Source organism: Orcinus orca, chromosome 18 (assembly GCF_937001465.1).
Source record: "Orcinus orca chromosome 18, mOrcOrc1.1, whole genome shotgun sequence".
NCBI lineage: Eukaryota > Metazoa > Chordata > Mammalia > Artiodactyla > Delphinidae > Orcinus > Orcinus orca.
This window is the reverse complement of record NC_064576.1, coordinates 845,346-871,138: the sequence shown is the minus strand read 5'-3', so window position 1 is coordinate 871,138 and position 25,793 is coordinate 845,346. Positions and strand designations below refer to the sequence as shown.

Sequence of the window (25,793 nt, the reverse complement as noted above, 5' to 3'; positions counted from 1 at the left end):
TTGAAAATGAATCGGTGTAATCCACCATATTAATGAACTAAAGAAAAATCACACGGTCATTTCAATCAATGCAGAAAAAGTATTTCACAAAGTTCAACACACTTTCAGAGACACAGGAATACGGGGGAGCTTCTTAAGTTATCAGAGTACTTACAAAAGACCCCTGCAGCTGACGTTACACTTAGCGGTGGGGATTGTATGCTGTACCCGCACAGCTGGGAACAACGTTCTCAACATTGTATTGGAAGTTCCTGCTGGTGCAGTGAGTCAGGAAAAGGAAATAAAAGGCATGGAGATTGGCGAGGAAGAATTAAACAGTCTCTATTTACAGATGACACGATTATCTAACTATAAAATCTCAAGGACTCTACAGAAGAGCCCTAGAACTAATGAGTGAGTTTAGCAAGGCTGCAGGATACAAGATAAACATTGAAAAATAAATTGTATCTCTCCGTATAGCAATGAGCACATGGACACCAAAATTAAAAATACAATACCATTCACAATTACTCCAAAAAATGAAGTACTTCGGTGCAACTCCAACAAAACACGTACACGGCTTGAAAACTGGAAAATGCTGATGAAGGAACTCAAATACCTAAATGAATGGAGAGACATACTGTGTGTACGGATCGGACGTCTTAACATAGTGAAGACCTCAATTCTTTCCAAACTGATCAACAACATTTTTTGTAGATATAGACAAGATTATCATAAAATTTGTGTGGAAAGTCAAAGAGGTAGAATACCTAAAATATCTTGAAAAAGAAGAATGTAGTAGGAGGAAGCAGTCTAAATGATAGCAAGGCATTATTTTGCCACACTAATCAGGACGGGTAGGAGCTGGCAGAGGGACAGACAGCGGAGCGGAATAGCGGAGCGGAATACAGCGCTCAGGAGTAACCCCACACAGACGGACCAACTGATTTTTGACAAAGGTGTCATATCAGCTCAGTGGGGGGAAAACAGCCTTTCAACAAATGGTCTGGGGCAGTAGGACATCAGAGGCAAAACAAAAACGAACAAAAAACCATGCCTTAAGTTTCACACCTTATACAAACATTACCTCGAAATGGGTCACAGATTTAAACATAAAGTGTAAAACTATAAAACGTCAGAAAAAAATAAAGTAGATGACATTCAGGACCTAGGAATAGACCAAGAGTTCATAGACTTGATGCCAAAAACATGATAAAAGAAAAAACGGGTAAATTAGACTTTATCAAAATGAAAAACGTATGCTCTCCAAAGGACCCTGCCAGGAGAACAAAGACAAGCTACAGACAGGAGAAAATATTTGCAAATCACAGATAGAGGACTAAGGAGACTCAAAGCTCACCGGTATAAGAGCAAACAGTCCAGTTAGAAAATGGAAAGCAGAGATGAAGAGGTACTGATGACAAAGGCACACCAGAAAGGTGATTAGGGAAATGCAGAATAGCTACGAGCTACCATTACGCAGCTGCCAGAGGGGCTCAAGTGAAGAGCAGTGGCCGCACCCAGTGCTGGTCAGGGCGCTGAGGAGCTGGGTCTCTACGTTGATGGTGGGGATGAATGTAAAATGGTACAGCCATCTGGAAACGGTTTGCCAGTTTCTTTGAAAACAAAACATGCAGCTGTCATCCAGCCCAGCAAATTGCACTCCTGGGCATTTATCCCAGAGAAAGAGAAACATATTCACACGAATTCATGCACACGAATGTTTCCATTAGTTGTATTCATAGTAGCCCCAAACTGGAAAGAACCCTCACGTCCTTCAGTGGGTGAATGGCTAGAAGAAGCTGTGGTCCCTCTACTCTGTGGAACGCTAACTACTCAGCAAGAGCAAGGACAGACGACAGGTTCACAAAACCACCTGGATGAACCTCCAGAGAGTCAGGCTGAGTGATTCCATTTAGAGAACATTCTTGAAATGACAGCACCATGGAAATGGAGAAAAAACTAGTGGCCACCAGGGTTCAGGAGGGGGTGGGAGGGAGGTGGGTGTCTGTGAAGGGGGCCGTGTGGTGATGGGGAGCCCAGGGTGTGGGCTGTGCTGGTGTCACTGTCCACGCTGTGACATCTTACTGTACTTTCGCACGTTGTAACCGTTGGGGGGAAGGGGTCTCTCTGGATTATTCCTTATAACTGCCTGTGAACCTACAAGTGACTTTAAAAAGGGAGTCAATAACCCACAGCCCTGTTCACTCACTGCCAGCAGGTCCACACACACGTGCTGGGGAGGAAGGGTTTTGCCAGGACGTAGAATCTTACTTGCAGTGGGAAGGAGGGGGAAGGAGCTCTCCTTTTAGATAGCTGTGACCTTGGCTGGCGTAAAATAAATATTTGCTACAGAGTTATAGGTCCAGATCTCTAAGTTAAAATACATGTTAAGGTAGGTTAAATTCAATTTCAGTGACCTTGGTGTTGAGCCTTGGAAAATACGGCCTCTTAGTTAACACTTGAATACATGACGTTTCTGAAATTAATCAGGTATGTTTAAATATTCAGTGGCAGGCAGAGGGGATGGAGGCAGCGGCGGATGCTGAGGGGAATGTGGTTGCCTGCTGCTGCTGCTGGAGCCTCAGCGGGGGCTGCAAGGGAGCTCAGAGCACCCCCTGCCCTCCCCCCCGCCCCCCGCCCTCGCCCTCCCCCCACTGCCCTCCCCCCACTGCCCTCCCCCGCCCCCTGCCCTCCCCCCGCCCCTGCCCTCCCCCCACTGCCCCCACCCTCCCCCTGCCCTCCCCCCACTGCCCCCACCCTCCCCCTGCCCTCCCCCGCCCCAATGCCCTCCCCTGCCCTCCCCCCACAGCCCCCACCCTCCCCCTGCCCTCCCCCCACTGCCCCCACCCTCCCCCCGCCCTCTCCCCACTGCCCCCCACCCTCCCCCCCACCCTCCCCTACTGCCCTGCGGCACCGCTGGTGTCACTGTGTGCGATTCACACACATGCCCGGCTTCCCGGTTCCTTCCTGGAGGTCTCAGCGCCAAGGCGCCCCTGCGTCATCTTTTCCACTGACCACGTCCCCGGGGAGAGACAGGAGGCCCACGGCCCACGTACCAGCCCCCAAGCCTCTGCAGAGCCTGAGTGCCTGTGACCCCCTCCTCTGGACCTTCGGGTATTTTGTGGATTGTTGGGTGGGGAGAATCTGAAAACATACGATAAAATCAAATTTAAAGGTGTTACTACTAATTTTCTAAACAAAGTAATAAACCAGCTTCCTAATCACAGATTGGCATGTTCCCCATGTTTACTGTTTTGGACCAAAGTCCCCGGAGAAGGAGCATAAACAGCACAGAGACGTCAGCGCGGGCGCCCCCGGAAAGACCCGCTGTCATTCCCACCGATGACCCCTATTGTTAGCCGCTTCCTCTCCACTCAGACGTCAAGTCCACTGCCAGGGAGAGCCCGGTGGGGGGGGGGGATAATTAAGGCTGCAGGCGACAGTCACACACCCGCGCATTTGGGGAAGAGATACTGTGTACGGAGAGCAGCTGGTACCCAGAAGGTCCGAGGTACCTCGGGTGTGAGGGGCTACTTCGCGCGAGTCTGTTCTGTGGGCTGGTGCTGGGCACACCCCACCCCCAGGGAGCTGAAAGGGGCCCTGCTCCCTGCGGGGGGAAGAGGATGCGACCCTTTGCCAGGGGCCCTATTTCGGCATCAGTGCTTATTCCGTGCATTTTTGGTGGAAGGAACGTTTCCAGCCCTGATCTCCGTAGGATGTGGTGAAGGGCTGGCCACCTGACACTAATCCAACAGAGGTCTGACGTGGGTGTCCATCTCCTCCAGGGTCCAGCAGACAAAGATGGACACCAGCAGACACACATGGAGCCGCCAACCGTCCAAGGGGCCGCGGGAGCCTAAGACGGAAGCTGTGATCTCTGTCACGGGGTTCACCTGTGCAGGGGCACAAATGGCAGAGACAGGGGTGGGAGAGCCCCTGCGGGTGTCCCGGCCCCCAGGGACTGCCATGACCCCTGTTCCCTGGCCTCCCGTCCACGGCTTCCTAGTGGGAGCCTGGGAGCTGCTGCCAGGAGGGGGCCGCCCGGCCGGAAGACTGTCTGCGTCCAGCGCCCTGGCGCTCTCTGGAGGGGACTGTATTTGACAGTCTCCTTCCGCCACCCTCCTGGCCTTTCCCAGCGGCTGTGAAGTCCTGAGTCAAGTTTGCTTTTATCCTGGAGCTTCTCCCAAACTTGTCTTATCACCCGATGAGATTGTAACTGCCTGGAGCCAGGGTAGTATTTCACTTTCCTGTGACATCCGCCTTCCCAGGCCTCAAACACAGTGGTAGCAAAAGAATGAAATCTCCCCACCTCTGCCCGACCGACTCAGGTCCCTTTGGGCTGCCCTGGTGTCCCCCCTCCCTGCTCCAGCCCCCACCTCCCGGGGGAGGGGACACCTGCCACCGCCCCCCTCCTCACGCTGGTGTTGTGCTCTAAACGCCTGGCTAGGACGGCCAGCCTGAAAGAAGGAAATCCTGTCGCTTGTCACAACGGGGACTGACCTGGAGGACATGACGCCGACTGACGTGAGCAGGCAGAGGGGCAAAGGCTGCAAGGGCTGAGCTTCGAATAGTCAGACCCAGAGGAGCAGGCGGGCCGGGGCTGCAGGGGCTGCAGGGGCGGCTCAGCGGGCGTGGGGTCTCGGTTACGGAGACGAGGGTGCTCCGCAGCTGCTGACGGCACAGCGCCCTGGTTGAGAGCCCGGTGCTGTGCACCTGAAACCGCGTCAGGAGGGCAGGTCTCACGTTAAGTGTTCCGGCCGCAGCTCGGGGGTGCAGGCAGCTCGGGGGTGCAGGCAGCTCGGGGTGGGGGCTCCCTCTGTTCCCCTGACTGTGGAGGGGCTCTCGGTGCTCTCGCAGGTCCAGGCTCATCGCACCGTACATGGCGACGGCGTGGCTCTTCGTATCTCAATTGTCCTCAGTAGAGCTGTTCAAAAATGGAAACAGTGAAATAAAAGAACAACAGGTGTTAGCGGGGCTGCTTTAATTCTTCACTCTCTCTTTACTGAACCTCACGATTCCCCTGACCTAGTCCGGCAGCCACAGGGGCCACCTGGAGGTGGGCCCCTCTGAACAACCGTCCCCTGTGGGCTGAGCCCCCCCCGCGGCACCCCTGCGGCCAAGGCCCCGGACTCTGGTTTGATGAGGCGGCAGGGCCTCGGGAGGGCCCTGGGTTTCCGGGCTCTGTGTGCTCGTTGCAGGGTTGGGTGCGCGGCTTTGCAAACATAAGGTGGCTTGCCCCGCAAGGAGGAAACAGCCCTGGGATACTCGGAGCTACGCCGTGTCACACCCGCTGTGCCCTGAGGGGCCGCTGGGCCACGGCCAGGCTGGGGGCCCCGCATCATCAGACCTCAGGAGCCGGGCAAACGAAGAAGACATGGCCGCGACCTGGGCCCCAGAGGGGGCGGCTCAAGTCCGTGCTGGACAAGTGGACCCGCCGCCAAGCGGGAGCGCAGCCTCGCGTCCGTGCCGGGCCTCGGGGCTCGGGGTAGGCGAGCGTGGGGTCCCCCCCGGTCGCCCTGAACCACGGGGACAAGGCCTGATTCTCTGAATGTTACAACACTGCCAATATTTATCGAATGTGTACCACGTGCCAGGCACTCTTCTAACCGTTTCCACATATTTAATCTTCAAAACGACCCAGTGCTGTAGGTATTCTGTGGTCCCCATTCACAGATGGGGAAACTGAGGCAGAGCGTGACTAAGAAACTTCTTCGAGGTCACCCACCCAGTGAGTGGCCAGGCCGGGATGTGAGCCCAGGTTGCTGACTCTGGAACCCAAACTCCGAGCTGCGCTGCTAGGCAGAGTCTCCCAGAGGGGCGTTTCCACCCCCAAAAGCACACTGTCAGCATTTGGCCTTCTGTGGGGATGTCTCCCCAGAGGCCCAGGGTTGGGGCTCACGGTGGGTATGCCACGTGCACGACCCCGAACGTGGGGGCCTCTTAAACGCACGCACAGGAGATCCCCAGGCGCTCGGAGACTAAAATCAACTCCAGCTGCTGTAGGACCGGGCGTCAGTGTTGCACTGAGTCCCAGAGGGAGCAGTGCCAGATCCCTTCAGGGCCTACCACGCGCTCTTCTCTAGTCTCCTTCGGTCTCTTGGAAAGTATCTGAAATGAGGGAAGAAAGTCCAGATGCCACCGTGCACCGAGTTATCTTTCCTGCTTCCCAGGAGGCGTGATTCCCAAGGAACCGAAAGAGCCCAACAAGGTGCGAGGTCGTGGGGCCGGCGCTGCGTCCGACCCTAACCCTGGAGCCTCCTGCGTCGCTGCTCGGACCTGATGTTCTGTCCTGAGAACCTGAACTGAGGTTCACATGACGTGAGGAGAACGTTAGACGTCACAGTGCGAGTTCGCTTTAAACATTTTACCTCTTAAAACTCTTGTGTTTCCAGCCAGCACTTGTTCTGGGCGACGGGCCGTGTTTATAGAGCGAAGCAGGAGGGTCAGGGTCTGGAGAAGGGACATAGACATGCGATTCCCGCTCCGAAAGCTCGTTTCACTTATAAGCGAGGTCGGTGTGCGCTAACAGACCACCTCGCCTGTCTGTGACACCCCTTTAGAGTCAGAGCACCTGCCGACGTGCGCTGGGCCCGAGGGACAGCAGCACGTTCCCTGGGCCGCGACTGTCCTCGGGTAGCCTGTGTCCCTGCCTCGCTGCCCGCGCGCTTTCCTCGTGGGGCATCCAGCGCTGTTGGGATGGACGAGGCGGCCCCCAGGCGAGGCTGCGTCAGCTGTGTTCCGACCAGGGCTCCTGGAAGGCAGGCGCGCTGGGCCTAAAGCCTCACACGGCTCCACTGACCTGACCGCGAGCGGATGTCCGTCAGAGCCAGACACCCGCAGAGTCTTCCTCAAGTATCAGGCTTGTCCGCTGAGCTGTCTTCTGTGCATTCGTGTAACATCTGGGGATCTTACCAGCTGCCAGGTGGACGGATCCTACTGTCCTCACGGCCAGGCAGCCTGGTCACTTTGGTGACTTTGTAGCAACATGCCTACGTCATGGCAACCACGGCTCCTTTTCTCCCCCTCCCCGGACGGCCGGGAACAAAGCAAAGAGCTCAGGAGGACTGGAGCGTGGCCGTGACTGTGAGCAAACGAAGCCAGGACCTGCTGTCCAGGGCAACGCAGGAAGGGCCCCGGAGGCCACCGGGCTGCCGTCACAGCTGAGTGCAAGGGCCGGGGGGCTGCTGCTCCCGGCATCGCGGCACCTCGCTCCTGGGCGGGCCCGGGCGTGGTATGGGCCTAGGTACGCCGTAGGCCCAGGTGGCCGCCCCTCCGGAGGGTCGGGGGGTAAACCTTGGTGTTGTCATGGCAGCGTCTTCTCTGCAGGGCTCCAAGCTGGGAAGGTTGCGTGAGGGCGGCCCCTGGGGCCTGCACCAACCCCGCGCCCCATCTTGGAAGACGGCCCCCCCGGGGCCTTAGGATCTGGACGGGCTCGGGGCCTGCTACCCTCCATTCTTCCCTTTCTCCCCTTTGGGACGGGGCTGTTTGTCCCTCGGAAGCGGCCGCCTGTCCGGTTCCACGGGCTCTCGGCCGGAGAGGACCTGGCCCCGGTGAGTCGCCTCAGCCGTGTAGCTCAGGTGAGACTCGGGACTCTTCTGAGTTGATGCCGGAACAAACATGTTCTGCGTGTGAGGATGTGGATTTTGGGGGGCCAGGAGCAGAATGCCGTGGACGGGCTGTGTCCCACCCCCAAAATTCATACGTTGAAATCGTAACTCCCAAGGTGATGGTGTTAGGAGGTGGGGGGCTTTGGGGTGATTAGGTCATGAGGGTGGAGCCCCATTAGGGCTCTTATAGGAGGGACCCGAGAGAGTGGCTCACCCCTTCTCACGTGTGAGGACACGGCAAGGAGGCCCTAGAAAGGGGGTCCTCCCCAGACCAGACCACGCTGGCGTCTTGGTCCTGGACGTCCAGACCCCAGAACCGTGGGAGCTAAGTTCCTGTTGTTACGAGCCCCGAGCCTATGCCGTTCTGCTATGGCTTCCACGCCGACTCAGGCGCGGCAGCAAAGTGTGAAGTGGGTCCTTGCGGTTATTTCCTGCTTTACGTCTGAACGAACGTTCTTCCCAGAAAGTCGGAATCTCTCTGACTTGGAGGCTGCTCAGGCCCACGAGGAGATGCACAGGCCCGATGCCCCAAAAGATCTGCCCCAAGTGCCCAGCTGGGAGGTGGCAGGGCTGAACCCCAGCCTGGTGACATCCTTAAAATAACCACAGAACCCGAGGAGGCCAGAGCTCTGCAAGCGGGAGGGAGTGGGGTGGGATCCCAGACCTGGCACTGCCCTCCCCCCAGGCCCTGCCCTGTGTGGCTGCAGGGGGGCCTGTGGCCCCAGCAGAACAGGGGCTGAGTTCGGGGCGCAGCCCTCTCTGAGGAGGGCCCCACAGGGGGTCCCCACCTGCTCACCCACAGCCTGAGAGCATCACTCAGACCAGAGGCTTTTACTTTCCCAGTTGGGATCTTTCTGGACGGTCAGTCCTGCGTCCCAGAGTCCTTGCCCCAGTTGGTCAGAAGTCATTTATGGGCCGCTGGGGGATCTTTGTGAAGTTTCCCTTGAACAAATCCCCAGTAAATTATGAAAGGGACACCCTGCCTTGCTACCAGGTAAGTGATGCTGTGACAGTAGGGAAGCACTCTGAATTTTGCATTTCCTCTTAGAATGCACAGGGCGCTGGGCTCCTTGCTGAGCTCAGGAATGGCAATGCAGGGCCCGTTAGGCTGTGAAAGGGCAAAGCTGGAGAAGCAGGGCCCCGGTCTGTGGAGGCGTCTGGTTAACCTGAGCCTCGTGAGACAGGATGCCGTCTGCAGTTTCCCCGAACTGGGCCGGGATCCCGCAGGCGTGGCCGCGCCCAGACCAGCCCCTCTGTTACCTACAGAGGGGGTCCCAGTGACTTTGTATTCTGAGTCTAGAAGTGGATTAATTGTTGTCATTCAGTTAGCTCAGCTCAGTGTCCAAGGCTCAGTCCTGATGTGAAACCTGGTCTCCACCTCTCCCTCTCCACCCGGTCCCGCCCCACCTGGGCGCAGGTTTGGGATGGATGGGGCGCTGCTCTCCACTCTCCCTCCCCCCAGCGTCTCCCTGGACGCAGGGCGGGGCAGGGCGGGGAGATGCATGCACGTGCACGTGCGGGCTGACTTGCAGGCTGTCTCCTGGAGACCAGCATGTGGGGTTGGCCAGGCGCACCACCGCCACCCCTGTGGTACCACTTCTAGCCGATCCCGGTGATGGCCACCCTCCCCCGGGGCCTCTGCACCAAACCTGGGCCATGGGACCGCTACCGCCTTTTCGGTGGATGCCCCTATACACACTGTTGAGCTTCAGGTGCCCGGTGTGGCAGGGTGATACACGGTACCTCAGGTGAACAGCACGATGAGCTTAGTGAACGCCTCCACCACGTCACACAGTTCCCGCTCCGCTTCTGCGGTAAGAACCTTCGAGACCTACCCCCTTAACCACATTCACATGTAGAACACGGTGTTGGTAACTGTAGTCACCGCGCTGAACAGTGGAGCCTGGAACTGCCTCATCTGTAACTGTAACGGGAGGTTTGTATCCTTGGGGCACCATCTCCCCGTCTCCCACGACAACCCCCTGCCCGCAGCCCTTGGTGGCGACCATCCTGCTCTTTCTCTGAGTTTGGTTTTTCTAGATTCCGCGTGTAAGTGAGATCACACAGTGTCTGTCTTTCTGTGTCTGACTTAGTTCGCTCAGCCTAACGCCCTCAGGGTCCATCCGTGTTGCTGCAGATGGCAGGACTTCATTGCTTTCTACGGCTGAGTAATATTCCATTGTGTGTATGTACATCGTCATCCATTCATCCGTCGATGGACACTTAGGTTGCTTCCATATCTTGGCTACTGTAAATAACGCTGCAGTTAACACAGGGGTACTTATATCTTTATGAATTAGCGTTTTTGTTTTCTTCAGAAAAATGCCCAGAAGTGGACTTACCAGATCACGTGGTAGTTCTGTTTTGTTTTCTGAGGAACCTCCACACTGTTCCCCACAGCGGCTGCGCCCGTTTACGTTCCCACCAACAGTGCGCGAGGGCTCCTCCTCTCCGTGTCCTCACCAGCGCTTGCCGTCTCTCGTCTATTTCATGAGGCTGTTGGCAGGTGCAAGGGGGTGTCTCCCCGAGGTCTGGTTTGCATCCCTGACGTCCCTGGTGTTGAGCACCCTCCAGCCATTCTCACGCTGCGTGCTGGCTGAGCCACAGCTGGTCCCTCCCACAGCATCCTGGGTGAACCCTGCCTTCTGTCTTCGGAGTGTTCTGTCCGCGCCTTTGGCCCGGGGCTTATCCTGGGAGCCCCGTGAGGGCAGGGGCCGCCCCCAGCCCCGCCGCCTGCTCAGCACCACCTGGATCCAGCGCCCAGGGGGAAGCTGCCCAGGAGAGGCGGGTGTGTCCTGAGGTCCCCGAGGGCTCCAGGATGCCCCCTCAGATGGAGGCTGGCTCTGCACCCCAGCTCACAGGGGAGGCTATCTGCCCAAGGCTGTGGGTTTCTTCACAGCATCCTTTTCAAGTCTCCTCTTCTTCTTTGCTGCCCCCCTGCTCCGCCGTGTGGGACAGTCTAGTGCACGAAACAGCGCGCCCAGGCCTGGCGGGCGGCTCCCGTTACCTTCCAAGAGCCACGTCGCCACCTCTCCCAGGGCCCCCTCCTCTCTCCCGAGGGCAGGCTCCCCCGGCGCCTGGGTTCTCAGAACCCGACCTGCACACCCTCCCAGCTCTCCTGTTTCTCGCCTCCCCTTTCAGGGCTGACTTTCCGGAACAGTTGCTAAGAGGATGTGTTCAGTATCCGGGGATAATCTTACGTTCTGCCTCTTCTTTCTGGGACGGGCCGAGGCAGCGATGCGGAGCAGGCCTGTGCTCTTGGGACACTCAGGCTAAGATGCGCTGTGCAGGGTGGGGTCTGGGGGTGACGTTCCAACTGATCCGTGACAGTGCTTCCCTGAAGCAAACACTTGTTTTTAGGCCTGTGTTTATACGCATCGAAGTTTGATCCTGTCTCTGACTCCTTACCAGCTGTGTGACCTTGGGCAAGTTACTGGACCTCTCTGCCTTATTCTGTAAAGCAGGGTAGAAACAGTGCCAGCCTCCTAAATCCTTGTGAAGATTTAATCAGTTCACATCATGGAAAGAGCTTAGGAAGCGCTCGGTAGTGTTGGGCGGGGTCGTCATGACTGTGAAACTTTACGCCACATCCAGTGATTTTCATAGCAACGGCACCACGTGTGCCGTAATTTAAGGAGAGAGTAAAGGTCCGATATAGATTGAGAGGGAGGGAGGGACTGGCTCACGGGATCACGGAGGCCTGCAAGTCTGCAGTCTGCAGCATGGCCGCAGCCTGGGGACCTGGGAAGAGCTGAGTCTGGACAGTCTGGAGGCAGAATTCCCTCTCCCTCGGGGACCTCAATCTTTTCCTCTTCGACTGATGGGACGAGGCCCACCCACACCGGAGAGGGTGATCTGGTGGTCTACATGTTCATCGTGGCTACAAAACACCCTCAAGATGACATCCAGACAGTTTGAGCAAACACCTGGGCACCGAGGCCAGCAGACTCGACCCTGAAGCAGCGCTGGAGTTAGCGGCTTGGTCCCAGAAATGCACCAGCGAGAGGTGCTTCAGGGGACGAAGCTGACAGTGAGTGGGAACAGCTGACTGACAAAGGGAGCGGGAGCCAGTGGGAGCAGCACGGCCAGAGGTTTGCATTTCCCTTTGTTTTGCTTTTGGTTTAAAGATGGGCTAGACCCGGGCAGCAGTTCTCAAAGTGTGAACCAGCGTCACCGGGGTTCCCGTGAGAAGGGCATGTTCCTGGGTCCCCAAGACCTACTGGATGGGGAACTCTGGGGGGAGGGTGCTGGCCTTCTGGGGTTAACGAGCTCTTGGGGGACCCCAGTCACCTCAAGTTGGAGCACCACTTGCGTACACTTTTGTGCCTGAAGCGGGGGCGGGGGGGGAGGCGGGACCAGGAAGATGGGGTGGTACCTGGGAGAGAGGAGGCCCCGCCCTGGTGGCCGTGGAGGCCTGAGGGCACGTGGCCTGGGGCCAGTTGTGCTCCTGGACAAGTGTGGCTGTTTTTCCCCTTGGACCTGTGGGAAGGCAGACGTGCCCCCTGCACTTTGGGGAGGGCTGGGCCAGCGTTTCTGGACGCTCCGCCAGGTGACTGGCCTTCCCTGAAGTTGGAGGCGGGAGGTCGTGATGGGGGCAGGCTGGCCTGGCGCAGGTACAGCGGGGTTTGCATCAGCTGCAGGAGCCCAGGCCGTGTGTCCACAGGGAGAGGCTCACACCTCTCCTGACCCCCACGCCCTTCACTGGCCTCCACTCTGAACCGCACAAAACTGCTGACATTCAGTGGGTTTTGACGTTAAAAAAGAAAAGTCGTCAGTTTCGTAGCTTTGCTCCACTTTCCATGTGTGGCTATCGTACCTTCATCTCATGTTGCAATTATGTGTTTCCAGATCTTTCTTGCCCCCAGACCCTTGAGCTCTGAGGGCAAACGCTGGGCAACCTTCACCTTTTCACCACCCCACCCCACCCCACCCCCCCGCTCCTGGCCATCGGTGCCGACGGTTAGTGGGCACACACTGTGCTGACACGAGCTGCCCACTTGAATCCCCAAAACCACTTACGAAAACGGGCACTTCCTCCCGAGACACTCCCTCTGCGATGCCAGCCTCTAAGGGATGGCCAGCCCCGCGGTAAGGAGAGGCCAGCCAGGGTCAGAGCGCACACGTGGTGCACGCACATCCCTGGGAAGTGGTTTCATGGCCGGGCACACTCACGACTGGCATCTGCAGGATGCCGGGCTGCAGAACGCACTGGGTGGCTTCGTGCCAACCGTGGCGAGGTCCCAGGGCCCAAGTCTGGGCGCGCGCTTCCCTCCTGCGCCTCGCGTCCTCGGGGCAGGCGGCGCAGCGGGAGCGGCCGGTCCACCCCTCCACCCGCGGACCCACCGACCTACTCACCATGGGCGGCGCGGGGAGGGCGCGCTCGGCTGCTGCGGCCTCTGCACCTGCCTGGGGGCGGCCGGAGGTAACGGCGGGCAGGTTCCCGTGCTCGCGCCCGCAGCTTCCCCTGTCTCTCCGGGGAGGGCGCAGAGTCGCGCGGCTGGAGGGGTGGGCCGGGCTGCGCCTCTGCGCCCGCGGGGAGGGGAGGGGCGCGCTGCGGGCTGAGGTCGCGGCGGGGTGCGCCCGCCCGCCCGCGGGGCTCCCAGGTGGCCTTGGGGGTGCGCGCGCGGGACTGTCCGGGGTCCGTAGGTGCGCGCGCGGGGCTCCCGGGTGACCGCGGGGGGGCCCTTGCCGAGCGCCCTGGTCACCGCGGGGGTGCACTCGCGGGGCTCCCAGGTGGCCGCGGGGAGACGCGGGGCGCGCACCGCTTCCGCTTCCGCCGAGCAGCTCCCCGCACCCCGCGCAGGGCGCGCCTCCTTGGCGGGGCTCGGGGACCAATCCCGGGAAGGCAGCGCTGCCGGCCCCCTCCCCACCGCCTTCCCCGCCCATAAAGCACCTCTGGTGCAGAGGAAAGCAGGGCTGCGGGACCCTTCTGCTCGGTCTCAGGATGAGGTTCTGGCTCAGAAATGAAGAGATGGCCCTGGAGGAGATGGTGCAGAGGCTGAATGCGGTTTCCAAGCGCACTGGTAGGCGGAGCCGCTGGCCCTGAAGCCCGTTCTTGAGCTTGACATCATGTGCTGAGTCTAGGGAGATGCGGCTGGGTTTTCTGTAACAGCCTGCATTTCTCCTTCCAAGCTGAGGTAACAGGACAGCAGAAGGACGGCTTTGGTCTGGCGCTGATAGGCTCCGTGGCCGGTCAGCCTGATTTTATTCCGCCTAGGAAGGGGGACAGAATTGCAGATTGGTGGCGGGCTTTCTGGGAGACCCCAGGTTTGTACGTGGAGCCGTGGTCTGAAATCTGCTCACTCAACCCGCATTTCGGCTTCATGGCTACAGTCGCAATGGAGGAAGCGTACGTGTTTGTGGCCTGAAAATAGCGTGAGCCCGGGCGTTTCGAGCTGGTGTAGGGCTGGCGGAGCGTCAGAGGCTCATCTTGAGGAGGGGGAGTCTGGTCAGTCAGGTAGTTCTTCTCTCCACCAAATATGACGCGAACCTAAGACAGGTGTTGGAACGCGGTGTGGCTGTGGAGCGGGGCACAGCTTGACCCGATGCTCGTTTTCTGCCCCGAGTAAAGGATGACTCACGATTAGTTCCCAGGGGGTCGTTTGGACTCAGGAGAGCCCTGCGCAGGCTGCGCCGGGCGCTGCTTCCAGGCGGTCACTTCGGAGCCTTCCTGCTGCGTGTGCAGGGGCACGTCGGCCTGGGCTCGTTTTCCTTGAAATGAGTGGGAAATAAGCCGGTATTATTAACAGGGAGTCGCCAGCCTTTTGCCTGACGTCGCCCTGCGTTGTTACAGACCGTGGCCTCGTTGTCTGAATAATGCTCTCCTGAGAGATTAGGTTACTTGGTGTGGGGCATGGTATCCCCCCACCCCTCTCTTATAAGCACGGGACCCAAAGATTTGGAGAGCAAAGCAATGACTAAGTCAGTGTAAACACACTGTATGTGATGGTCTAACCGAGACTTTGGGAGGCATTGGTTTTAATGGTTATTTTTGTGATTAAAGCTACTGGATTTATTGTAAATGGGTCAAAAGCAAATAAAGCCATTTTGTGCCACGTGGCCCCTTATTCTTAGGAAGGGACCCCTTTTCCTGACACGCAAGTCGCGTTTCGCTGGGTACAGGATGCGGCGTGCAGCTGAGGTGAAGGGCACGGGACTGGGTTCCAGGTGCCCTCTGCACTGGGCTGGAGCTGGGATTACAGAGCCAGTGGGAACTGTTCCCAAGAGTGATGTCATCCCTGCGTTTCAGGGATGCAGGCTTCTTGGTGAGCTCGGGAGACGCATGTGCACTTTGAATTGTGAAAAGGCCTCCTGCCCAGAGCGGGGAGGTGCTGACCGCCCCCCGAGTCGTGCTGCGAGCCGGGCCCTGGGGGACCATCGCCTCGCTCTAAACAGCAGCTCTCTAGGTGTGTCCTTTGACACACCTGTGCTCCGGGCTCCAGTCTCACCAAGACTCTTGAAAATCCAGGTCAGCAGACGCTGGCCTTAGGAACACCCCATCGGGCTTGGTTAGCGGAGACCTGCTTCCCTCCCACTAACGCCGCCTTTTCACTCCTGCGATGGGGAGGCGCCGCCAGACGGAGGCTGTGAGACACGGCGCCGGGCGTGTGTCGTGCGGTGTCGACGCGGTGCCCCCCGCCGAGCGTGGGTGGGTTACACGTGCTCTTGTGGGAACGGGGATATAGGTCACTGTAAGCCCCCTGCCAGCTCAGGTCTGTATCCCCAGCACTTCCTCGGAGGAAGCCCCGTCCGTAGCAGAACGGCTCTGTCTGGAGGCCACAGAGGTCACCTGGATGCTGCTGTCGCGATTCAGGGGAGGGGGTTCGGAGCGGAGGCTCGGGTGCCCTGAGCCCTCCCGGGGCTGGGTGGCAGTTTCCCTGCGCGGAGCTGGACCCTCCGAGGCCCTACCCCGCACCGGCAGCGTTCTCTCTCGCCTGCTGTGCGGACGTGCCGCCGCCTGGTTTTAGCTTCAGGGTTGTCGTGGCCCCGTGTCCTCCAGGACAGTCATCATCCGGTTAGTCCGCCTGCGAGGGAGGCTGACGCGTGCTGCCCGCGTGGCCTGTGAGGCTGTTGACCTTGAGAATTTAAATTCTCTGGACTCTCGAACTCAATCTTTAGTCACAGGACCAGGACCCCCTTCCATGTGGTTGGGCTCCTTTTCCAGCATTTTCATTGTTTTGGTTTTCTCCCTAGATTTGCAGTAAGTGGTGACAGAGTACGGAACATTTGAGGCAGGGATGCTGATGGATCGAGTCCTTGTAACGTTTGCCCAACCGGAGCGTCTGGATCTTCTGGAGGGAATCATCTCAGGTTCCGGGGCCACCCCTAGAGTTTCTGATTCAGGAAGTCAGGGGCCTGAGAATTTGCATTTTAAGTTCTCAGGTGACGCTGAAGGTACTGGTCCAGGAAGCAAAACTGGAGAAACACTTAGTAGAAAAGTCTTTAAATCTAGTGCCACCTTCTCCACTGATTGCCCTTGAGCAAAGTGCCAGCTACTGTCGTGGGTGGATGGACGGACACACAGACGGATAAGGATGGATGGGTGGGTGGGTGGACGGACGGACGGATGGATAAGGATGGATGGGTGGGTGGATGGACGGACACACGGATGGGTAAGGATGGATGGGTGGGTGGGTGGGTGGACGGACACACAGATGGGTAAGGATGGATGGATGGGTGGATGGACGGACACATGGATGGATAAGGATGGATGGGTGGGTGGACGGACGGACACACAGACAGATAAGGATGGATGGGTGGGTGGACGGACGGACGGACGGATGGACCCATGGACGAGGTTGCACACAAGACAGTAAAGATAGAAGCTCTATCACATTTCGGAGTTTTCATGTCTCCTGATGAGGGCTAACAACTCCTAGCTCTTTGCATGTTGAAGGAACAAATCATTGGTTTGCATCAGGACGTAAGCAGTGAGGCCATTCAGCCCCGGCACCCTTACTCTTTATCCAGACATCTTCCTTTCTGCCCTTTCGGTCCCATCATCTCATCTTTTACACCACCTTTAACCACAATGCAAGAAGCTAAATGCACCTGCTGTCCCAGCTGCTAACTCGGCCTGTTGGGGGCAGGGATGCTGTCCCAGCACCGTCATTCTAGCAGCACCTGAGTACATGGTGTTCACGGGTCTGACCTGTTCCCTTTAAGGACCCAGGCGGCCCACAGCCGTGTCCTCTGAAAGCCGTGATCAGTTGCAAGAAGGGAGGCTTTGTGGGGTTCCTATCGCTGAGCTCCCTAGAGAGCCCCAGCAGAGGGAAGCGGATGTAGCTTTGTGCCAGGCCTGACCTGAGCCGTCTCTTTGTAGGGAAAACAGACACCGTTGGGTGGAGAGGACGTGCAGGAGACTGACGGCCCGGGGGAGGGGCCGCTGCAGCCACAGCCTGGCCTGGCCTGTGCGGCCTGCACCCCGCGGAGTCCGCTGTGCGCTGGGTTGTTCCTAAGGAAACCGTTCGGCTCTGCGGCTGGTCGTTGTGGTCCTGCCGCCCCCCTGCACTCCCGCCCCACCTGGGACAGCCTGGCTCCAGCCCAGGACTGCCACCTCCGCCCCCAGCGCGCCCACTTCTGGCCCGAGGCGGGCTCTGCCCTGGTCGTGCCTGGTCCCTCCAGGATGTGCCCGCCTGGGCAGGGGACTTCCTCCCTTCGGCGTGGCAGGGCTTGTGGTGCCTCTTCTGTGTCCAGGGTCCCTGGTGACGCTCACCCCTTCCTCCGGACCCCCGACGGTGCCCACGCCCTGTGGTTGGCATCGCTGGGGCTGAGCTGCCTTTTCTCTGTACCAGCCTGAGTCCTACAGCCAGCGAGGCGGCCCGGCCCCCTCCCCTATCATCAGCGCTGCGAGGAGGGCGGCCACCTCTCCCCGCCCCCTCGTAACACTTCCTAGGGCCTTGCTCAGGATGGTAGATGGGAGCACAGCACTCCTCAGCTTTGGAAAGTGGCAACAGTGGCTTTATCTGAAGAGCTTCCACACACAGCGAAGCAGTAAGTGGGGCTGAGGGCAGCGTTTGCTGAGGTTTCGTGAACGCGCCTTGGTCACCCGCCCTTGCAGCTGTCCTCTGTCTTGAGATGCTTGTTGCAACCCCGGCTTCCTCCCCAGGACTGAGCAGGTTGTCTTTCTGATTCGCCAGGTACCGCCTCTGAGGTTCCAGAAGCGCCAGGCTTCACGTCTCCTCGAGATGTGGGGACTGTTCTCTTCCTGGGGAAGTTGTGCTTTTCCTGGGTGGCTTCAGAGAGTGAACCCGCGCGATGAGGACGCAGGGGGATTTTGGGGTGAGCGTCCCCCAGCTGATCGGCAGCTGGAACCTGGTTCTCTCTTCTCTGGTGGGTGGGAAACTCTGGGGACCCACTGAATGCCTCTTTGGTAGGTGTTTGGTCTTTCGTCTTCGGAGTTTGCCTTTTCCCCAGACGTAAATAGACCAAACATGGGCAGTTAACGAGGCAGAGAAATCGTGTGCTCCTCTCCAGGACTTAAGATTTGAGCAAATGATTGTCAAAATCTTGTGTTTTAATAAAAGGAAGAATTATATTTTCCCAAGTAGAAGTCAGCATGTAATTAAGAAGCTCCCTTCAGCCTCACACCCCCTTGCCCCGTGCAGAGCTGGGCCTCTGGCTGGCCACGCCCTGGCCTCTATTATGCATGTTATTAACTATGTCATTTGACTAACATCCCAGTAATGAAAGGTGGGGATTCTCCAGGCGAGTGAGAAGGAAAAGGAAGTGTCCCGGGGGAGTGGGAGTTGGCTCAGGGGGCCAGGGCCGATGACCCAGGCGGGGCAGGTGTGCAGAAGACACACACGGGCGAGTCCGGGGCCCAGACCCCTTTCCCCAGCTCAGACCCCCCAGATGCACACGTATGAGAGGAAGTCGAACTCTGGGGAGGAGACTTTCAAGCAAATTTCAAGTTGAAAATACAAAAGAGCTGATGGTTCTTTCTCAGCTTTCGAGCTAAGTGCCTCTTATGTGTCTCAGTCGGGGTTTCAACGAGTGCTCTGGGGTTTGCTTTCTTCCATTATTAGTATGTGAAAGAAATGAGTCCCAGCCTCACAGCATGACCAGTTCCTCATGCTTATCGTCATCTGCGTGGCCGTGGTACTTACTTCAGCAAAGGAAAGAACTGGTATCAAAATGTCCCCAAATGATGACATCTTGGACGAGATGTTAGGGACGGTGCACTAATGCCCCCCACACGACTTCACCTTTGTAAGGGTGCTTTGTCTTTAAGGACAAAATGTTTTACTGTTTTGATTCCTGAATCCTTAAGGAGGGGAACGTGTCATTTGATACTTAAATGATAACAGAATATGGAAAGCAGTTGAACGCACCTAGATGGTAGGTCTCCGGGGTTTATCAGTTTATAACTATGCCTCCATCAATTGGAGGACTAAAGTTTTTACTGTCTTCTCCTCTGAAACCACACCCTTAGTGCGGACAGGATCACTCATTCCTGTGGACACTTTCATTCATTCACTCACCGGACGCTTAGGGAGCAGAACCAAGGCCGGGCGAGCAGGGCAAGCACGTCCACCACGTGGAGTGTGACTGCGAGGTTCTGTCCGGATCCGGAAGCTTCGCCGGGAACAGTCCTCAGACACAGCCGTCACTAGACGTGATCAGTGTTAGAACCTGAGCAGTTCACGGGCTGCGTGCTTGTTCCCAGCACAGGGAAGACCCTTATGTAAAATGTGGCCCAGCCACGACCCAATCCGTGTCTTTGATTTTTGTGGGAATTCCCTGGCGGTCCAGTGGTCAGCATCCACGATTCCACTGCAGGGGGCACAGGTCCGATCCCTGGTCAGGGAACTAAGATTGTGCATGCTGCCCCAAAAAGAAAAGAAAAGAAAAAGAGTTTTGCAAACACAGCTTAGAAAGGACCTGAATCACCTTGTCATCTGTTATCTGTGTTTTCAAAGATTTCTAAGGTCATAGGCCTTGGGCATCGTCTCCACATGTTGTCATGATTGGTCAGTCAGTTGTGACGTATCCTTTACTTAAAGAAATTAAGCATATCGTTTAAGAAGCTCGTTTTTAAGAGTAACTAGTTCCAGATTCTATAATGGCCTGTTTCTCCACACATGGTTTTATTCCTAGGTTACAGAAGCCTCTGAGTTTTAGAACCAGAGCAAGTCCTACAGGTTACCTTGATCGCCCAGCTCCCAGAACTTTCTTTGTTAGAGGGAAGACATGTGCCTGGAAATGACAGAAAGCATCCCTCCTCGACGCCCCTCCTGAACACGGAACAACTGAGGCGGGACTGGCCGCGCGGCTGCCTCAGGAACCGCCACTAGTGGGACCACAGGTTGTGGCCGAGAGCGGTGCCAGGTCACGGGGCCGGGGCCGAGGAGGGCTCGTCGGGTGTGTGGCCGCCTGTGGACCTCGGTGCTCACTGGACCCGAGACCACACAGCCAGAACGAATCCCCTCTCCCCCCGACCCAGTGCAACAGGGGCACCAGGCACCAGGTCGAGGAAAAACCCAGGGAGGGATGGAGTGGGCAGCAGGGCCATGCTTGCCCGTGCTCCGCGGGGCAGGGGCTCCTCGGGCGCAGGTGTGCTCAGCGGTGCGACGGCTTCATGGGAATCCACGGACTCCACGTGCGAGCCACGGGCTGCCCTCTGTACGCGGTGTCCCGAGAAGAGCGAGGGGCACACTTTCTGCACCTCAGTTCGGAGCGCGGCGCTCCCGCCTGCATCCTGCCCCCGGAGGGTTGAATTTTCAATCACCCAGTGTCTCACTTGGCATCAGACCTGCACTGAATGACTCCCTGCTCCCCTGGCAGGATTGAAGGCTCTTTTACTGCCAAAAGCCATGCCATTTATGGAATTTCCTAGTAACTTGAGGCCCCGTTGTATGAAGTACACCCCTGGGTCCAGAGAAGTGAGTCCGGTTCGTGAATGGCCTTCAGCTTACCCGGCCAGCGTCCTCCCAGGAGCCCTGGCTCTCAGGAGTCTTTGTGAGTTTTTCACGGGGTCTTGGGGAGGAAACGCCCGCCAACTGCTGGCAAAATCCCGCAGTCTCAGGATGCTCTGACACCCGAGGCTGCAAACGTGCGAGACAAAGAAACCAGCAGTTTGTGAGTGAGGCTCCAGCGCAGAGCAGACTTTTGGAAAAGGGTTTAATTAGTAACATCTTTAAAACAATTACATATTTGGGAGAAAGTGGATTAACCCCGGCCACTGGGTGGGAAGACTGTACTGGGTCATAAACCGTCTGCACCGGTGCGCGGGGGCGAGTTCTGACTCACCGACCCGACCCCCAGCGTTCAGGGGTCTCTGTGCAAGCTGCACGCATGGGGAGGGACACAGCCCAGGGCGACGGCTCGCTGCGGGTCCCGGTAGGGACCACGTTTCCACGTGGCTGTTCCCGAGGCGCTGCACCCTGGTTGCGGGAAGGGGCCTGTGTCCCGGACGTGCCACATCAAACGCACCATCTGTTTCCTCTGGATCGTGTGCCGGGCCAGCCTCTCTCGGAAGCCGGTGTGAAAACGCAAGCGTGGACGGCGTCTGCTCCGGCTTGGGTGTCGTGTCGTGTCGTGTCGGGAGCGCTCGTGGGAGGAGGGTGAACCAAGGCGTCATGGTGCGGCCCTGTCACCCGGGCTCCGGGAAGGGCACCCAGGTGCTCCCCCCGCCCGCCCTGCGACCTCGAGCATCTAGTAAGCGCCCGGAGCCCGGGGAGGCTCTGGGTCACATGGCGTCATCGGCACGGAGCTGCGTGCAGGGCTCTGCCACGCCCAGGGTGCCCGGCCGCCGCCCGCAGCACAGGCGTCCCGGGACGGTCCCGGGCGGCCTGCTGGGGGGCCTTGGCCGAGGGGCGGCTCAGCGTCTCTGTGTGGAAAGTGTTGCTCACCAAACAAAGCAGCGTTAGGGTTTCCTCTCCCGGAGCCGAGCTGCAGGAGCGACAGGGGGCGGAACTGCCGGTTTATTTCAGGAGAGCGGGGCCGCGTCCCCTGAGGCCCTCCTGCCACGTCGTTTGTTTGGACCTGAGGCTTCCTGAGCTTGGAGGGGCTTTGGCTCCAGCGGCCCCGAGGCTGGGAGCTCCGCCACCACTCCCCACCCCCGAGGAAGGAAACGCCCAGGACTTGCAAGTAGACAGCCGAGCCGAGCCGAGCCTCGCCCACAGCGGAGCCCTTCCCTGACGAGTCCTGCGCCCTGCAGCCAGGCCCCCCGGTGCGCAGCTGCCCCAGTGGCCTGGCGGTGCCGGGCGGTGTGGGGACCGTGGCCTGGACGTGCACGGCAGACCCGAGGTCACCCGGGGCCTCGTCCCAGCGCAGCGCGCAGCCCACGCCCGGCACCCCCGCTCCACGTCCCGGCGTCAGCTCGGCTTTCGAGTGAGCGTCCCCGACGGAGCCCTGCGGGGCAGCCCTCGAGTGAGCCCGGCCTGAAGACCCGCTGCCGCTGCCGCCGCCGCTGTGTCCCCGGTGGGGAGACGACACGATGGCCGAGAGGGGCGCGTCCCGGGGCCCCCCCGGGCGCTGGCTCTGCCCGCTTCCCCTGCTGCAGTGCTGGAGGCGTCGGGCGGCCTCGCGGTGCCCACAGCCCGGTGAGGCGGGACGGGTGGCGCTGGCCGCGGGGCGTGGGAACCAGCGCCTGGGTGCCTTGGCGGGCGGGCGGCTCCCTGTATATTTCTTTCACCAAAGAAACGTGTGCCACTCACAGGACTTTTCGGAAAAAGGCTGGAATAGAAAAGCCGTGTTGGGCAGCCTTGACTGAGGCTGGGGTGCGGCTCTTATCTGGTTCACGTTGTCCTCTGTCCCGAGGGCCCCGGGCTCTGGCTGGGAAAGGCTCAGCCAGACGGCGCAGGACAAACACTCGTGGTCTCAAAGGATGGTTTTCCTGGCTGACTGCCCCAGGAGTGGGGCTTTCACGGGGCTGACTTGGAGAAAAGAGCCCCGTCTCCCTGCTCTGCTCCTTCGGCGGGGGGCCCCTTCCTCCTTCGGGGACCTGGAAGGCGGAGGGTGGGTGCTGACCAAGGCACGCTCCGCGCAGCCATGAGGCTGGGATCGCTTCCCAGGACAGACGCCCGTGTGTCTGCAACGTGCGGCATCAGAAACAACAGGTCAGAGCCGGCCCCTCTGTGGCTCGGCCCACGGTCCTCTCCTTTTCGGGGAGTGTCGGACAGCTGCCCGGTGCTGGGGGGCACCGAGAGAGGGGGCAGGGCGCCCCGACTGGACGGAGCTGCGCGCGTGGCCCCGGTGGAGCTGGACTCAGCCTCACGCTGCCGGCTCCGTGGCCGTTGTTCTGGGCTCAGCCCCGTCAGCGCCCACGACGCAAAGCCTTTCACCAGGTCCACTGACTCCTGCCCTAAACTCAGCGCGAGGGGCCGTCACCAGGGGCTGCGCGGGCCCCCGCCTGGCCCGGTGCACACAGGGGTGTGAGTACTCCGTCAGACCTTCTCCTGTCTCCCTCCCAAGCCCGCGGTGGGCTGGGCACTCCACCCGGGCGGCGGGGTCCCTGAGTAGCCTGACCGGACGAGCGCTGGCGCTGGGGATCTGCGCCGTGGCTTTTAGGGTGGCACCCAGGACCCCCAACCCCAGAAGGACTGAATTGTTGTCCTGATGCCCGGGGGGGAAGGGTGGGGCCTGAGTCTGCCCCCCACTCTCCAGGTGTGCGTCGGGGCAGTGGATCTGGGGCTCCAGGGGCCCTATGCTATGAAGTGGGGCCCCGAGGGTCCTCTCTCTATGGAGCAGGGGGTGGCTGTGACCATCGGAGATCTGGGGAAAGGGGGCCATGTGACCGGAGCAGCTTCTCTTTTCCTGGTCAGCACATTAGACGCCTTTGTTCTGTGCTCTGCCTGTTGGTCGTGAGGATCCAGCGTGGACGGTGGGCAGTTACCTGCTCTGTGACACACGTGGCTCCTGGTCAGTGTGGTTCCATGCAGCCTCCACCTCCCGCTCTGTCCGTCTGCTCCCCACACCCCGCCCCGTCTGGCCTGGCCTTTCTGGGATCAGTTTCCTCGTCCTGCAGGAGCAGTGCCCAAGCTCTCGGGTCCCCACAGCATCACTTTTTCCTGCTCCCATAGAAGCAGTCTGGCCGCAGCTTTCCTTCCTGCCTGTGAGTTTGCCCTGGTTCCTTCCTTGCAAACCCATCCATGCACATGTCTAGGTCAGGCTGGCCTCTGCGTCCCATGGACAGACCTTCCCAGGCGCCTCAGCCGTTTCCCTGGGGGGAGTGTGGAAGGAAGCACCTTCAAGTTAGGCGATGAACAGGTCAGACTTCCCGCTGCAAGGCGAGGGTGCAGGAGAAAGTGTGGCTGCGAGGCTGTGGTTTTCTTTGATCGCCAGAGTGGACACTATCAGTTCATGAAGGGGAACAGGGACAGCTACCTGACTGTCGCCTCTGCTCTGTTCCTACAAGGAGCTGCCACCCTTTCAGAAGCAGAACACTTCCTGCAGCGGGCCCTCGAGCAGTGGGGAGGAGGGTCCACTCTGCTCTGGGACATTTGGGACTGAGTCCCAACGAGCAGGAAGGCCAACTGCTTCCCTCAGAATTGACAGTTCTTTATAGGAAGGTGTTCCAGGTTGTCACGGACAGTTTTGCACAGGACCAGGACTGATTTTTAAAGAAGCAGATAAACCCACCTTAGGCACGTGGGCGAGCTGATCACTGCAAGTGGGCGCAGAATTTTCCCTTGAGCTTCCTGGCAGCTGAGGCAAAAAGGGGAAATGTTTAAATGCAAGGTCACGTGCCCAGAAAACAGGCCCTTCTGGAAGGAATTCTGGAGGAAAGCGGCCGCTCGTCTGTGTGCCGTAGAGGCACTGGAACACTCAGTAGGCGACGTCTTTGGAACGTGTTCTTTCTTTTGGAAAATCGATGCACCTGAAAATGTTGAAAACAGCCCTAAATGTCGGTGAGGCCCTTTCAGAGTCGGTAGAGGCAACAGTGTGGTTCCAGCCTTTGCCTGGGCCCCTCCCCCCGTCGTTCCAGGAGAGCCTGTGTGAAGTGGGAGCTGACTCGGGCCGAAACTGTCTCAGGACCGCGCCGTCATGCTCAGGACACCAGGCCACGGGCCGCGGAGCTGCCGCTCCCGTGGGCCTGGGCGGTGGAGGCCCAGGTCTGTGCGGAGGCCAGAAGTGGGCGGCGAGGCGCCCGAGAAGCCCCGGTTTCCTGAGAGTAGCCGCACGTGGGCACGCATTTGGGAAAGTACAGTCGACGCCCGGCCCTGACGCTCTGGGTCTTTCCTGCTCGGGTTTTACGTTGTGAATGCGGTTTTCATCTTTGTGGGAGTTAGAGGAGCTTCGGGCACTTACGCTCGCCGCGGTCATTACGTTTGGCTTCTTGGAGCACACGGCTGGGAGCTGATGGGAGCTGTGAGGACGGAGAGAACGTGCCGTTTTAGTTACAGTGCTTTCTCGGGGGAAGGACTCGCCTTGAGGTGTCTCCCTACGGGCCGTACCGCTGTGGGTAAGGAGACGCGTCACGGTCTGAGGAAATCTGGTGGTGGTTCGTATTTTTATTACTTTGAATTTCAGGCAACTTGGTTGAAGTCCCTCCTCTGGCCCCCTGCTCCAAGCTCCCGCATTTCCCCAGATCCAAGGAGGACACAGAGTGGGGTGTTCAGGTGTCTGGGTCTTGGCGGGGTCTCGGCCCAAGGAGCCCTGGGGCTGCAGGCCCACCCGCCAGCCGCCTGCCCCAGGCCCCGTGGTCCGCGCGGCCTGGGCTCCATCCGCTGCGCAACAGGGAGCCTCACTGGCGCCTGCTGGCTGGGGTTTGGGGACTCTGCCCACCTTCGTCTCTGAGCACTGGGTGAGGGGAGCCTTCCCGCCATCCCCACGGTGGGCAAGGCAGGGCCACCGTGGCAGCCGGGCGGCACAGCGTTCTCTGGGCTCTGAAGGGGGGTCCCCAGGTGGGGCCGCTGCTTCACGCCCACACGGCTTAGAGATGCACACCTTGAATGGAAGTCTGGGAAGAGACGCGAGGGGCCTTGGACGCAGTGCCTGTGTCCGCACTCCCTCCCCTTCCTGAGACAAGCGTGGCTGCCCTCCTGGACTTTATCAGATGGGACAGGACGGTATCGTCTGATTAGCACCTCCGGCGAGTCCCGGGCGGAGAGGAGCACGTCCCTGCTGGAGAGCACAGATGTCTCGCCCGCGGAGGTGTATGTCCCTCGCCCGCGGAGGTGTCCCTCGTGCCTGGAACCGAGGCCGGGACAGCTACACGGCCCGAGCCTGTGCGTAAACACGCAGGGCAGGGGGGAGTGG

General features: G+C 59.0%; 2 protein-coding genes across 11 annotated transcripts in view; one reads left to right on the top strand and one right to left on the bottom strand.

The window, feature by feature from the left end:
* Nucleotides 1-25,793, top strand: part of MCF2L (MCF.2 cell line derived transforming sequence like) — a 124,106-nt gene that overhangs the window by 26,043 nt on the left and 72,270 nt on the right. For 3 of the 10 annotated variants that reach the window (XM_049701268.1, XM_049701267.1, XM_049701266.1), the window contains exon 1: nt 12,784-13,011. The exons of 2 other annotated variants lie outside the window; for them this stretch is intronic. Coding sequence is in view for 3 of the 8 variants with exons in the window: in XM_033435008.2 (XP_033290899.1) it covers nt 22,030-22,135 (106 nt within the window). In the remaining 5 variants the exon portion in view is untranslated. Of the gene's footprint in view, nt 1-12,783; nt 13,012-13,478; nt 13,613-13,913; nt 13,939-21,645; nt 22,136-25,793 lie in introns of those variants that run through there. 5 more of the 10 variants (XM_004273595.3, XM_033435009.2, XM_049701270.1 and 2 more) reach the window with 4 other exon arrangements.
* LOC117202768 (translation initiation factor IF-2-like) lies at nt 2,881-13,475 on the bottom strand. The gene is made up of 2 exons (XM_033435013.2): nt 12,945-13,475; nt 2,881-4,906 (listed from the first exon to the last, which is right to left on the bottom strand). The coding sequence occupies exons 1-2, from the start codon at nt 13,473-13,475 to the stop codon at nt 4,898-4,900; spliced, it is 540 nt and encodes a 179-aa protein (XP_033290904.1). The 3' UTR covers nt 2,881-4,897.

Excerpts from the sequence above, each read along its gene's own strand:
- LOC117202768 (XM_033435013.2), bottom strand. The coding sequence starts at position 13,475 with ATGGGCGGGGAAGGCGGTGGGGAGGGGGCCGGCAGCGCTGCCTTCCCG.